The sequence below is a fragment of the Sycon ciliatum genome, chromosome 5 (assembly GCF_964019385.1).
Source record: "Sycon ciliatum chromosome 5, ocSycCili1.1, whole genome shotgun sequence".
In the NCBI taxonomy this organism is placed as follows: Eukaryota; Metazoa; Porifera; class Calcarea; order Leucosolenida; family Sycettidae; genus Sycon; species Sycon ciliatum.
This window is the reverse complement of record NC_088647.1, coordinates 25,168,239-25,182,593: the sequence shown is the minus strand read 5'-3', so window position 1 is coordinate 25,182,593 and position 14,355 is coordinate 25,168,239. Positions and strand designations below refer to the sequence as shown.

The 14,355-nt window shown below is 50.2% G+C and overlaps 2 protein-coding genes across 2 annotated transcripts in view; both read left to right on the top strand.

Moving 5' to 3' along the window:
• Positions 1–12,579, top strand: part of LOC135818142 (talin-like) — a 44,686-nt gene extending 32,107 nt beyond the window's left edge. Inside the window, exons 49-53 of the mRNA XM_065331479.1 lie at positions 7,976–8,101; positions 8,945–9,013; positions 9,599–9,781; positions 10,324–10,434; positions 11,749–12,579. Coding sequence (XP_065187551.1) covers positions 7,976–8,101; positions 8,945–9,013; positions 9,599–9,781; positions 10,324–10,434; positions 11,749–11,868 — 609 coding nt within the window. The 3' untranslated portion in view covers positions 11,869–12,579. The remainder of the gene's footprint in view (positions 1–7,975; positions 8,102–8,944; positions 9,014–9,598; positions 9,782–10,323; positions 10,435–11,748) is intronic.
• On the top strand, positions 7–7,589 carry LOC135818144 (uncharacterized). The gene has a single exon (XM_065331483.1). It carries the CDS (start codon positions 645–647, stop codon positions 6,720–6,722), a length of 6,078 nt encoding a protein of 2,025 aa, XP_065187555.1. The 5' UTR covers positions 7–644; the 3' UTR covers positions 6,723–7,589.
• Positions 12,580–14,355: the final 1,776 nt, after the last annotated feature.

The window sequence follows — 14,355 nt, the reverse complement described above, 5'->3', positions numbered from 1 at the left end:
CTTCCCCACTCCGAAGTTAATTGCTGCTGGCCAGAAAGCCGGGTGCTCCGTCGTCACCCATTGAGTAGACGGTGAACCTCTTTCAGTAGTCTAAGTATGGTGTTATGGCAAATCACTGCCGCTAGCCTTTGGGTGTCATTACGTTCATGGTAATTCCAATGCATGCCCGCATCAACGTGCCCTTCTTTGGTGTCAGTTATGCTGTGTGCACGCGTAGAGGTGATACATTTATTGTTCCTGTGTGGACCAGTCTAATCATAATTATTCCTGGCTGTTCTTTTGTGCTATTCATGCTATTCATGATGCATGTAGTAGTAGTAGTGCATCGTGTTGTGTTATGCATGTCTCATGTGCCGTTTCCCGCGCGCGCGTGAAACCGACTTCGCGGCTTGTAGTTTCTGTGCATAATTAGTTGAGTCGGCGTCTTGTTGTTTGGACTGGAGACTACACCGAGTTGTGTTCTTTTCGTTGTTTCAGTCAGTTACAGCTTGCAGTTATTCCTCTCGTGTAGTTCAGTTGCTTTACTAGTGTCTCATCCTGAAGTAAAGATTATTCGTTATTATCTCTGTGAGTCAGATCCCTCTTTCGTCTAATGGTAGCAGAGGATGGTTATCTTCACCTAGTCGGAAGTCCATCGGAGCGAGATGTCTGAACACAGCGACGATATCAGTCACGAGCGGAACAGGGTCACGGTAGGCGATGATGTTGGGCCTGGCCATGATGTTGAGCCTGGCGATTATGTTGAGCCTGGCGATTATGTTGAGCCTGGCGATTATGTTGAGCCTGGCGATTATGTTGAGCCTGGTAATACGGACGGCCAGGAAGAGCAAGTCAACGATGCTGTGACCTCGGCATCTGCAGACATGAGAGTGGCAAAAATTCAAATGAAACGGCGCTTGACGTCGCGGCGACGAGGCTTGATTTTGCAGATCCGTGACGAGAAGTTGAGTTTGGATGCCGTGAGAGACGAATTCGAGGCAGTGCAATGGTTCGCCAACGAGGTGAATCAGGTGTTGGAGTCACTGGTGACGTGTTTTCAAGCCGAGAAAAAAGGCAAAGCAGTCGACGCAGCAATAACGGAGCTGGAGGAAGTGGCAGAAGCAATGGCGCACCTGGAGCAGCAGGTGGAGATGTACGAGGAGCAACAACATATTCGTGCGCGTCATTCCGCAGGGTTCAGTCAGTACCACCCTGTTATGCCATCAAGCTTCAACGCTGCTCACGACCCATTAGGTGGGGTGTCAGGAACTGCTCAGTCTGCGAGTTCTGCACAGTCCGCTAGACCGTCTTCCGCGCCTGGTGGCGTCAGTGCGGACTTCACTCCTGTCACAAGCAACACATTCAGCACCAACAGGCCTGTCAGTGCCAGTGTCTCAAGTAAAAGCGCAATCACCTCACTTTCTTCGTCTGTAGGTGCACCCACAAGCTCCAGCTCGACTCCACCAGTCAGTGTGAGTGCAGGGAGCAGTCACCACTCGAGTTCTAGTACCAGTAGTAGCCATAGCATCAGTTCCCGCACAAGTAGCAGTGCGCCAGCAGCAGCAGCAGCAGCAGGCCCCACAGTGCCACTGAGTCAGGCCAGCAACACCAGCGCACCTGTAGCTGTACAAGCAACCAATAGCAATGTACTGCCCAGGCAATCAGCCCCTGTTCACTCCAGCAGGGTACACACAGCAGTCATGAGTGGAAGTAGCCAGAGACCAGCCCATACATTACACCAGTCTGTGGCCGCCGTCCCATTTGTACCTAGAGCCAGTTTCAGGCCTACACAGAGTGTGGCACATGGCCATGGCGGCAGCTACAATGGTCTACCAGTACCAACTCCATCGAGACCATCTAGTTTTGCTGCACCACCAGCTGGAGCCGCAGACGTCTTCAGCAAAATGAGAAGCATTTCAATACCCGTGTTCGATGGTGATAAGCGTGCCTATGAGTTATGGAAGGCCACGTTCTTGGCGTGCGTGGACAGTGCGCCAATCAGCCCAACCCTGAAGCTGTTGCAGCTACGACAGTATGTAGCGGGAGAAGCGCTAAGATGCATCGAGCGGCTAGGGTACGCCCCGGACTCATACCACAAGGCAATGGAACGCCTGGAACGGAAATTCGGAGGTACGCGGCGCCAAGTGATGGTGTACTTAGATGAACTGGAACGGTTCAAGCCATTGCACGGAGATCGAGTCAACGCACAAGATCTGGAACAGTTCTCAGATTTGTTGGAAGTAGCCGTGACCAACTTGAAAGCAGCGGGTCGCCAATCGGAGCTAGAGGTGGGCACTCTGTACGCGCGAATCCAGCAGAAGCTGCCAGAAGACCTGCTGACAAGATACCATAGGTGGCTCTATGAGCATCAGCGCCCAGAAGGGGTGGAGGCGTTGCTCGAGTGGGTCAATCTCGAGGCCGACTTTCACATTACCGCCAATGAAGCCATCGCAGGCCTAGCACCTGGTCGCCATAGACATGGCCGAGAGCGCCCAGCAGCCCGAGGCCACTCATTCCATGCAGCAGAGTCACCCAATCCGACACCGGCAGCGTGTCCAGTATGCTCCCAGGACCATCAAGTGTGGACATGCAAAGATTTCAAGGAAATGGATGTGGACAAGCGTTGGAAAGTGGCGAAAACACATCGGCTCTGCTATCGCTGTCTGGGCAAGGGCCACCGAGGTGCTGACTGCCAGCGGAAGAGAAAGTGTGGCGTAGACAAGTGCAGCGATACCCACAACTATCTGCTTCACAGGGCAGTAGCCATTGACACGTCTAGAGCCAGAAATGGCACGGAAAGGGGTCGTACCAGTGAGACAGCCAGAACCACAACCACTGCTAACATCGGAGCAGGCGCCAGACCGTTGTCACTGAGAACCTTGCCGGTCGTTTTACGAAACGGTGACCGCAACCTCAGGGTGAATGCGCTGTTGGATGATGGGAGCACCCAAAGTTATGTGAACACAGAGGTAGCGGACCAGCTCAACTTGCAGGGACCCATGAAACAGGTTTCGATCAGCACCCTCAACGGAGCAGTGGAGTCTTTCGAGTCAATGCCAGTGGATCTGCTGGTAGAGAGTGTAGATGGCAAGTTCATCAGTCCGTTCTCAGCCATCACAACTAGTCACGTCACAGGCACACTGAAACCGTACGATTGGACCGTCGAGTCAAGTCAGTACCATCATCTGCTGGACATACCCTTCGAACAGCCAGCAACTCGCCAGATTGATATGCTGATTGGCCTGGATCATGCCGAGCTTCACTACTCTCTGGAGGAGGTGAGGGGTGATCAGGGAGAACCGGTGGCGAGGAGAACCGCGCTAGGTTGGACCTGTGTTGGACCTGTGAGTGGAAGCTCAGATCATCACCGCACTCACTTCAGCAGAGTCGATGACGGTAATCTGGAGATGCTGGTCCGGCGTATGTGGGAGGTGGAAGAGCCTCGCCGACAGAGCCCGCTTGCAGCAAATGACCGACAAACTCTTGCAGATGCAGAGGCAGCAACAAAGTACTGCAACGGCAGGTACACCGTCAAGCTGCCTTGGAAGAGAAGCCCGCCAGAGGAGAACGGTAGCTACGAGATGGCACTGAAGAGACTGCGCTCGACAGAGAAACGCCTCCACAAGGAACCAGAAGTAGCAAAGGAGTACTGCCGTGTACTGCAGCATCATGTGAACGCTGGATACGTGACTGCAGTAAAGCTCGAGTCAACAGGTGGTTGGTACCTCCCGCACTTTCCAGTCACCAGACCAGATGCAACAACAACTAAAGTGAGGGTGGTCTTTGACGCATCAGCCAAATGCAAAGGAGCAAGCCTGAACGACTACCTCCACCCAGGACCGAAGCTGCAGAGAGAGCTACCGCACATATTGCTGCGATTCAGGGCAAAGCCAGTTGCTATCGTGGCCGATGTAGCAGAGATGTACCTCCAGATCGAGCTGTCTGAAGATGATCAGAAATTTCATCGTTTTCTGTGGCGGGACTTGGATGCGTCAAAGGAGCCAGTCGCCTACCAGTACCAACGGGTGGTGTTTGGCGTGAATTCGTCCCCATTCCTAGCACAAATGGTGTCTCAGAAACATGCTGAGCAGCTAAAAGAAGAATTCCCACGTGCTGCAGAAGCGGTGTTGAAGTCGACTTATATGGACGACACTATGGATTCCACCGACGATGACAAGGATGCCATCAAACTGTACCAGGACCTGAGTGAGCTGTGGCACCGTGCCGGAATGCATCCTCGCAAGTGGATTTCGAACAGCACCGAGCTACTCCAACTGATCCCACCGGAAGATCGTGCCAAGCAGGTGAATCTTCAGGATAGTATTCTGCCGTCAACCAAAGCGCTTGGTGTGCAGTGGGATGCAGAGACGGATGTCTTTACGTTCAGGTGTCGAGCACCAAGTTACTCAGTCCTGAGCAAGCGGACCTTTCTGAAGATTCTGGCGACTCTGTTCGACCCGCTGGGGTTCGTCTTGCCCTTCGTGATGAGCGGCCGCATCCTGTTCCAGGAAATGTGGGTCGATGGTATTCAGTGGGATGAGCCACTGCAAGATGATCTACTTGCCCGAGCAGTGCAATGGTGTGATGAATTCGAGAAGCTAGAAGCCGTGGCTGTGCCCCGTTGTTTGAGACTGTCAAACACAGAAGCGATCACTGCCACGGAACTGCACATCTTCAGCGACGCATCGCAAGACGCATATGGAGCAGTCGCCTACCTCCGTCACAGCTACGAATCCGGGGCTGTGACCTGTCGCCCGGTGGCAAGTAAAGGCAAGGTAGCTCCGATAAAAAGCACCAGCATCCCGCGTTTGGAGCTGACTGCGGCGGTAGTTGCAGTAGATTTGGCTGTGTCAGTGGGTGAAGTGCTGGCTATACCCGAGAGCAGTTGGCATTGGTGGACGGATAGCATGAACGTCTTGTGGTGGGTGCGCAATCGAAGTCGCCAGTTCAAGCCATTCATTGCCAACAGAGTGGCAGAGATTCAAGCCTCAAGTCAGCCAGGTCAGTGGCACTACGTCCCGACAGAGTGCAATCCTGCAGATGTGGTTTCCCGTGGGTCCAGTGCCGCCAAGCTTGTACAGGAGGCCCAATGGTGGAATGGACCGCAGTATCTTCTCCTTGACAAGTCCCAGTGGCCGCCACCACCCAGCAAACTCACTTGTCCTGTCGTGCCTGAGGTGAGGTCCGCATGCAAGGAAGCCACAATGAGCACAGTTGAAGGAGTGTCACTCTTCACGTTTGTGAGCAAAGATTGGAAGCTGGAACCCAGGAACTTCTCATCGTGGAGAGTCGCCGTACGTCGTCTAGCCTGGGTGCTTCGCTTTGTCAGCAACTGCCGCACCCCGGTTGATGAGAGGCAAGTCGGCAGCTTGAGCCCTGAGGAAGTGACAGACGCGGAGCTTTCCTTCATCAGAACAGCTCAACAAGAGAGCTTCCCAGAGTATGCTCTCCTGAGAAAGGGGAAGGCAATCCCAACGACCAGCAAACTGGCTAGTCTTTGTCCTCGGCTAGATGAAGATGGAGTCATGCGAGTGGAAGGACGGACCCAGAATGCAGAATTCCTACCCGAAGCAACTAAGCATCCAATCGTTCTACCACGTCACAACTGGGTTACATACCTGATTGTCAAGGACCAACATGAGGCTGCGAACCATGCTGCTGGAGTCAACCACACGTGGTCCCTGCTGATGCAACGCTTCTGGATCATTGCGGGACGAGAAGCAGTTCGTGAGTGCGAGCAGAGGTGTACTGAATGCAGAAAGAGGAAAGCCAAACCTGTCACTCCAATCATGGCCCCTCTGCCGAAGATACGGTTAGAGTCACCGCGTCGTGCCTTCGGCCGGGTTGCTGTGGACTACGCCGGGCCATTTACGACAGTTCAGGGTCGAGGACAGAGGCGGGCAAAGAGATACCTCTGCCTCTTCACTTGTCTCACGTGCCGTGCTGTGCATTTGGAGTTGTCCTATTCCCTGGACACCAGTAGTTTCTTGAATGCCTTCGAGAGAATGAGCAACCGCCGAGGCGTGCCAGAAGAGGTCCTGTCGGACAATGGGACGAACTTTGTAGGAGGACAACGCGAGCTGAAAGAGCTAGAACAAGAACAGGCGGCGCTCCAGTTGAAGTTCCCACGTGTACGGTGGCACTTCATTCCTCCAGGTGCCCCGCATTTCGGCGGCGTTCACGAGACCATGGTCAAAGCCGCCAAGAAGGCCATTCATGCAGTTCTGAGTGATGCCAGCATCACCGATGAGGAGCTTCAGACCGCTTTCTGTAGTGCCGAGTCTCTCCTCAACTCAAGACCGCTAACAATCCCTTCTGTGGATGCCAGAGACGACTTGCCCTTGACTCCGAACCACTTCTTGGTTGGACGTGTGGAGCAGTTCTCCATCGGCACAAGCAGTGACGATTACCGCCTACAACAAAGATGGAGGAGAGTGCAAGAACTTGTCACACACTTCTGGCACCGTTGGATGAAAGAGTGGGTCCCCGGACTGAATCGCCGTGCTAAGTGGTCCGCCGAGGAAAGGAACATAGCAGTTGGAGATATCGTCCTGGTGATCACGGCAGATACGCCACGGGGTAAATGGCCCCTTGGAAGAGTGACGGAAGTGATGCCAGGTCAAGACGGCACCGTGCGTGTGGCAAGAGTGCTAGTTGGCGGGAAGACAGTGACCAGGCCTGTGGTGCGACTGTGCCCAGTTGTCACGGTGGGCGTCGCTGGACCTGATGATAGTGAGGACTGATTCTGAATCGCCCTAGCATGCTTACCGGCTGGATGTGTCTCTCTTGTGCATCAGTCGTCCGTTTTTGCAGCCATTTATGTTTCTGTACAGCTAGCTCATAGCTCGTTACGTTTCGTTTTCTTTTCTGATAGTTCATTTTAGTTGTATCAACGTTGATACTTACCGGTAGTTGTATCAAGGAGGGTGGAATGAGTAGACGGTGAACCTCTTTCAGTAGTCTAAGTATGGTGTTATGGCAAATCACTGCCGCTAGCCTTTGGGTGTCATTACGTTCATGGTAATTCCAATGCATGCCCGCATCAACGTGCCCTTCTTTGGTGTCAGTTATGCTGTGTGCACGCGTAGAGGTGATACATTTATTGTTCCTGTGTGGACCAGTCTAATCATAATTATTCCTGGCTGTTCTTTTGTGCTATTCATGCTATTCATGATGCATGTAGTAGTAGTAGTGCATCGTGTTGTGTTATGCATGTCTCATGTGCCGTTTCCCGCGCGCGCGTGAAACCGACTTCGCGGCTTGTAGTTTCTGTGCATAATTAGTTGAGTCGGCGTCTTGTTGTTTGGACTGGAGACTACACCGAGTTGTGTTCTTTTCGTTGTTTCAGTCAGTTACAGCTTGCAGTTATTCCTCTCGTGTAGTTCAGTTGCTTTACTAGTGTCTCATCCTGAAGTAAAGATTATTCGTTATTATCTCTGTGAGTCAGATCCCTCTTTCGTCTACCCATGTTATAGATGTTCTTGTTTTAGTACACCCGTGTCTTGTCCATTACTATGGCATTAGCCACTGGAGCACTTGGAAGTGAAGGAAGGCCGGCAAAAGCGCATTGCATGAGGCTGCCCCCTCTCTCCCCCCCCCCCCTTCTTGCCCTACTGATATCATGTCATACTGGTAAGGAAGGATGGGAGGGGGGGGGGGGGAGGCAGTGGGGTGGAAGGTACGGGCAACTACTGTAGGGGGTGTTTACTTTCAATCTGATACCATACTCTTGTTGGATAGCATGATATCACAATGGAATACACCCAATGATCTGATTAAATGTTGTGCACTAGGAAACGTATTGGTAATTACGCACATCCTCAAATCTATCCAGAACACCAGAATATCCATCACTTGAACAATCATAGTGGATGATCTCTTTGGTGCAAGAAGACTTGTTCACCTATTATCTGTACAAGGCCCGGCAGATTGTTAGTAGAGATCTATTCATGCCGCTGCTGCTTTGTCCTGTGTGTGGTTCTTCCCTGACCGGCAGGAGGCTGATCCATCGCTCAACTTCCACGAACAGATTGTGGAGGCTGCCCGTGCCATCACGGCAGCCACTGGTGCTCTCGTCAAGTCCGCAACGCAAGCTCAGCGCGAGCTCGTGGCGTCCGGAGCTGTAAGGTCATGAACACTGCGTGTGCCGGTGGGGAATGTGCATGCAGGGGCGTCGGAAGGTATTTTAGTGTGGTACGGTCAGCCATCTGAAGTACAATTTACTAATGGAGGAGGCCTGGCTGAGCCGAACATTTTGGAAATTTAAAGTCCAGATATAATAAGTGCATTTTATTGATTCCTGGGGTACCCGGGGCAAAGAGTGATACGGTCAATACCGTAGTGACTGATGTATGTCCAACACCCCTGGCATGAGTGCGGTACTACAGTGAACCTGTCAAAGACGACCGCTCAAGGGACCGTAAACAATGTGGTCCTCGTGTCCAGGTGGTCTCCTTATCCAGGGTTATGTGACTGGAAATAACACTCCTTGGTCCTGGTTGTAGTGGTTCCCTGGGATAGGTGGTCGCCTTCACAGGTTTTACTGTAGTAATTTGCTGAAGACCCACAGCTTGTTCAACTACATGCAGTGCAAAGTGACCATCAGGGAGTTGTACCAGAATCGTACATGGCATGCCCAGGGCCTAGGGTGCCACTGATGTGCACGGGTTTGTCACGTGATGTGAAGTCCTGCCTTCGCTGCCCCCATAGACGGGGTCCTGGGAAGACCCATGTGACCAGTTTATGGCAGTGAGTAAATACAAGAACAAGACGGTGTGTGTGTGCCCGTGCGCTCGCGCGCGCGCGCGTGTGTGTGTGTGTGTGTGTGCGCGCACATGTGTGTGAATGTGAAATCATCAAGCCTTTGACCAGACCGTGTGCTACTACAAGTAGGAACTTGCAGTTCCTACGAAGACTTTCTATTCCACACATGCTTTTCTTCCCCTGTGGCATCATTTCCCTGCAGATGCAAGTATCAGATGGTGGCTATGGTGGTGATGAGTTCCAACAGTGGTCTCAGGGACTGGTGTCAGCGGTAAGGGGTCTGCAAACGTTCTCAGTACACCGGCACGTTGTCCTTACATATCTTCTTACTTGTTATTCTCCACACGTTTCCCAGTAGGACAGTGTTCACAGTAAAAAATACCAGCCTGATTGTTGAAATACAAAGTCAGCTCTGTCAACAGCTACCTTGAAGATACGCATGTGTGCTGAACACCAACTTTGGGTTGACCGTTAGCACTCCTCTTAGAACTTCTAGATCTTGCATTATTTGTTTCGAAGTAAAACATTGACTTCCCATGGCTACATTAACAATGTAAGCCTGTCACGATGGTCATGATGAAGTCGTTTGTTTCAGCAAGCTCACCGTGTAACCATGGTAACATAAGTGTTATTGTGTGGAAGGAAGAATACAGATATTATCTTATGTAGGTAAGTAAAACATTGACTTCCCATGTAACAAGAGACCTGATGGTGCCAGCAATGAATAATGCAACACATAGTGGTAGGAGGAAGTCCGTCTACTACGACCAGGTTAGTGTGACGTTGCTGAACTCCAGACTCAACCAAGTAAGTTACGCTCCCTGTCTGGTTCTCTTGTGTGTGTGTGTGCTGCTAGGCCAAGACTGTAGCAGCCACCACCAACGCTCTGTGTGAGGCGGCCAACGCGGCCGTGGACGGTGGCGCCAGCGAGGAGCGTCTCATCGCCTCCTCCAAGGCCGTGGCCAAGGCCACCGCTCAGCTCCTGGTGGCGTGCATGATTAAGGCCGATCCAACGGGATCCTCCATGAAGCGACTCCAGGTAAAGAACATCATCATGTGGAATTCGTCTGCCTTGATTGTGTGTCGCAGCAGTGGTATACATGTACAACCGTCCCTCTTTAGTCCAGCACTTCATGAACCAGCATAGCTTTCAGTAATCAAAATGTACCTTCGTGCATACTGCAGCAGCAGATCAGATTGGTTAATCCACCACCCTCCCTAACCCAAGCAGAGGGTCCGCAGCACAAATGGTGCCGGAGTATAAAGGACCCACTGTATGTAGACAGCCCTAGGTGTTGTCAGATCATGATAGCAGCTAGACCAGCTGGCTGTGGTGCAGACACACTCTCCTTACAAAAAAAAACTGTCTCCAGACTGAAATTTCTCGGTTGGTGTCAGGAATTGTGCGTTGTTCCTCTTGTTGGTAGTTTTCGCTGGATAATATGCAGCCTTCTGTGTATTGTGTGTGTGTACGTGTGTGTGTGTGTGTGAGAGTACATGTGTGTGTGTGTGTGTGTGTGTGTGTGTGTGTGTGTGTGTGTGTGTGTGTGTGTGCGTGCGCACGTGGACACCACACTGCAGGAGGCTGGCCAAGCTGTGAAGGCTGCATCTGAGAACCTTGTCAAGGCAGCTAAGCAGGCTATGGAGGCAGCCATGGACGAGGAAGTCCCGATCAATGTATCAGAAAGACATGTAAGGCTTCCTTTGATCTATTCGGCACAATTGGATCAACCTGCTGCCAGAGAGGACACATATCTCCTTTGAACCAAAGCAACAGTTGGGTTCATTAAATCCGACTCAAAGTGCAAAGCTGACGTCCTGCACCAGTTCCGATCACATCGCTGTATTTGTACATGTGCGCGTCCAGCAGCATCCGTACCACTCCCAGCCAGGGTGTCACGGGCCGTGCAAGTTGAGGGCGTCAAATATTCACTTTGGGTCGGATTTCACCGAGGACAACTGTACATGGAACCTTGACTACTGGTCAGAGTGCTTGATGCACGACGAGCAGAGCTTCAATGCAATCAAAAGTCCAGTGGAACAGAAAATATATACGTAAATCATAATCCAGAACCAAAGCTATTGTTGACTTTCCAGCAACGATAATGTAGTTCCACTAAACTATGCTCTGGATCTTGTTGTTTATATTGTTCACCATGATAATGGGTTAGGCTCTGGAAATTTGGCAGAATGTAAAATTATTCGCAGTGTAGAGACCGTCTTAGTCGGAGAAGTGACGGGCTATGAAAGGATATAACGTTACTCATGCTAACGTATTCCGACTCAGCCTCAGTTTTGTAATTCTTGACGCTCGAACATGGAGATACGTATGCGAACACCATTTCGATCACTCAGGTTTCTCGGAGAAAAACGGAAAATGTGTTACCGTGATAAATAGGGCAATCTGTCTGCATACTCGCGAAAAAGACGTCAGGTATATCCCATTGATTTTGACTTTGAGTAAATGCAATTTTCCGTGCCCTATCCCTTGAGTTAGTTTCTGTCTTATTGCAAAGAATGTGTATATGCATAGCCGGCGCGTGTGCCGGTGCCCTTCAAGGGTGGGTTCCGGGGGGCCTTCCCCGGGAAAAATTTCAAAAAATGAAGCAAAATCCTGCATTTTGAGCGAAAAAGGGGGGGGGGGGGTTCCGGGCACCCAGGAACCCATACGGGGCACGCGCCTGCATTGTCATGTTGATGTACAGTTGCGCTCGGTGAAATCCCACCCAAAGTGAAGGTTTAGCGCCCTCAGCTTATACAGCCCCTGACGCCCTGGAAGTGGTACGAATGCAGCTGGACGTACACAGTGCAAATACAATGATGTAATCAGAAATGACCCGGGGCCGCGGGGCGCCAGTTTCGCACTCTGGGTTGGATTTCACCGAGCGCAACTGTACAAGTTCCTAGGCCATGTCAGTATGTGCACACCAGACTGTTCCCAACCCTGTGATAGTGCAAGTGCCTTCCAGATAGGTGATCGAGTTTCTTCGTTGCTCTGGTGTCCAGGTTGGCGGCATGGCACAGGAGATCGAAGCCATGGAGCAGCTGCAGATGAAGGAGAAAGAGCTGGAGCTTGCCAAGAGGCAGCTGCACAGGATTCGCCAGGACCGCTACAAGGTCAATTAACGGCTGTGTCGAATCACACTGTCACAAGCACTCACCCACTACTACTACCCCGCGATCCATGCCTGAAGTTAGCTTTCCTTTCTTGTCCTCACTGTCGTGTACACGCTGATTTGCACGGTTCGAATCTCCTTTGTTCTGACCGTGTTTCTTCGCCGCAACATTTTATTTTATTTTTTCTGTCTCCCTCACCTACTTTGGACATAATTATTTGAAGCACCTTTCTTGCACAATTCCCGTTCCATGCAAGTATTGCGATTGCGCTTGCCCACTGCTAAACATAATTGCTGCTGGAGAGAAAGCTGGGTGCTCCGTCACCTACCCACGTCATAGATGCTCTTGTTTCAGTACACCCGTGTGTTGTGCTGCCTGGTTAGCTTGTGTTTCGCAGTGTGCACTCGCTCTGGCCGTTTAAAACTATACTGACGTCTCGTGCACTCATTCCTGCAACTACACTGACACTAGATATATTTTTGGGATATGAAGAATGAGGATACAGGAGATGCATCGTTAACTTTTGAAGCTTTCTGCCTGGGGAAAACCTCCAATTCGGATTCTATTCCATTCTATTCTATTTTATTTTATTCTATTCTGTGTATTTACTATTTAGCCCTGGAGATTTTGCTTACAGCATGATTTGCGTCACTGTACTCTACTTTGCGTGATATACATCCTTGTATGACGATATGAAACGATCTTATCGGTACAAGTTAACAGGCATGCGTCTGAGATATGAGTTAGGGTGGTGGTGGTTGTGCGGATGTGGACAAGCCAGTTGGACTGGCCGGTGCAGTCTTGCGAGAACCGTAAAAAGTTCGTTGGACGTGGGGTTAAACTGTGGGGAGCTCGTTTTTGATCTACAGGTTTCGGTAGAAACAGTAGCTGTCGGTAGATGAATTCATTTTTCTACACCAAACGGTAGATTCTACAGTGTTTTCCCTTACTGGTTCTACCCGGTTAGAGGCAAGTAGGAGTCGGTAGATGGCAGAGCTACGGGATTTCTCAGCCCATCATTCTGTGTATCCCTGGGAATGGAGCTGTTTCCCACAAAACGCCGCACATCGTGCTGTAAATATTGCAACGATTGGTGAAGAATTTTGGCAACTTCACATGAAATGTTACTTTATAATGTAGCAGCAACATTTCATCAATACATTTCTCGAGATGCGAACGGCCAGTTTGTTTGTGTTTGTCATATGATTATGATATACAGTCAACTTCGCTAATAACGACTGCGGATATAACGGCAATTCGCGAATAACGACAGAAGAATTTCCATGTCCAGAGCAAAGTCCCATCTACAGTAGAGTCGCGCGCTGAAGAACGCGGAGCCCAAGAACGTCCAGCCTGAAATTCTAAGAACACCACAGCCTAAAGCTAAGAACGGCGGTGTTGGTTTTCTGGCAGCTTGTGGAATACATATGATCCAGTACGGATTGTTTCTAAGAACGTGCTATAAGAACGCAGCCAGATTGCAGAAAAATAAGAACGTCCCAGGCTAACCCCTTGGAAACAACGTTCTTGGGCGCGCGACTCTACTGTAGCTGAAAGTCATAATTATTATTATAATGAGACTTCGGGTATAAGGACACTTCGCGAATAAGGACACTTTTCTGATGCGTTTATTACGGTTATACGCAAAGTTGACTGTACAGTCATTTATCACTCTCTTAGTATTGACTCCCATTGATTTTCGCTATGCCTAAGCAGTCAAATATTCCTGCATATTTCACTCCTTAGGGCTATATTGACTGCTTAGGGGTTGCGCAGTTGAACGGTGCCTAGTGCAGCATTGTCACTGCATGAGTAGGTGGTGGTGCAACGGTTGTGCAATCATAAAATCGGGACTCATGAGGTTATCGTTCTGGAATTTGAAATACGGACTGTTTGACGTGATGAATCTAATATTGACTTCGTACTTGGTCAGTATAGGAAATAAAAGCCTCGTAAAAGACCTCGGCTTTGCCTCGGTCTTTTACTCGGCTTTTATTTCCTATATTGACCTCGTACTCAGTCAATATTAGATACGTAAACTCTGTTCCGTTTAGACTGATTTCATGCATTATCATCGAAGATGGGCCTTGCCCGAAATTCGGATATTTTATAGTTTTCTTGATTGATTTGTGTTCTGGTTTATAGAGACGGTAAATCATATTGAGAGTGCTGTGAAGGTGTGTGAACAATCGTCAAGTTGTCCTTATTCTTGTGGAAAGCGCTCTGATACCATAGGCACTGAGCAGTCTGCGCAGATAAGAAATTGCCAGGCTTGGCGAGGATTTCATGACAGCATACTCTATCACAGGACGGAGGACACTCTGCAAGAAACAGTGCTCCTGCCTGCAACTAATTACTTAGTCTTACTAGGAGCCATGTGTTATGCTGAAAGTTCAACATGAACAATTGTGTAGGTCTACACAGTACAGTCATGTGGCTTTACAATCATGTGCAATCATGTGGATATACAGTGTAGTATTATGGCATTGTCATTGT

Bases quoted from the DNA above. Each gene is read 5' to 3' on its own strand.
- LOC135818144 (XM_065331483.1), top strand. From the start codon at position 645: ATGTCTGAACACAGCGACGATATCAGTCACGAGCGGAACAGGGTCACG.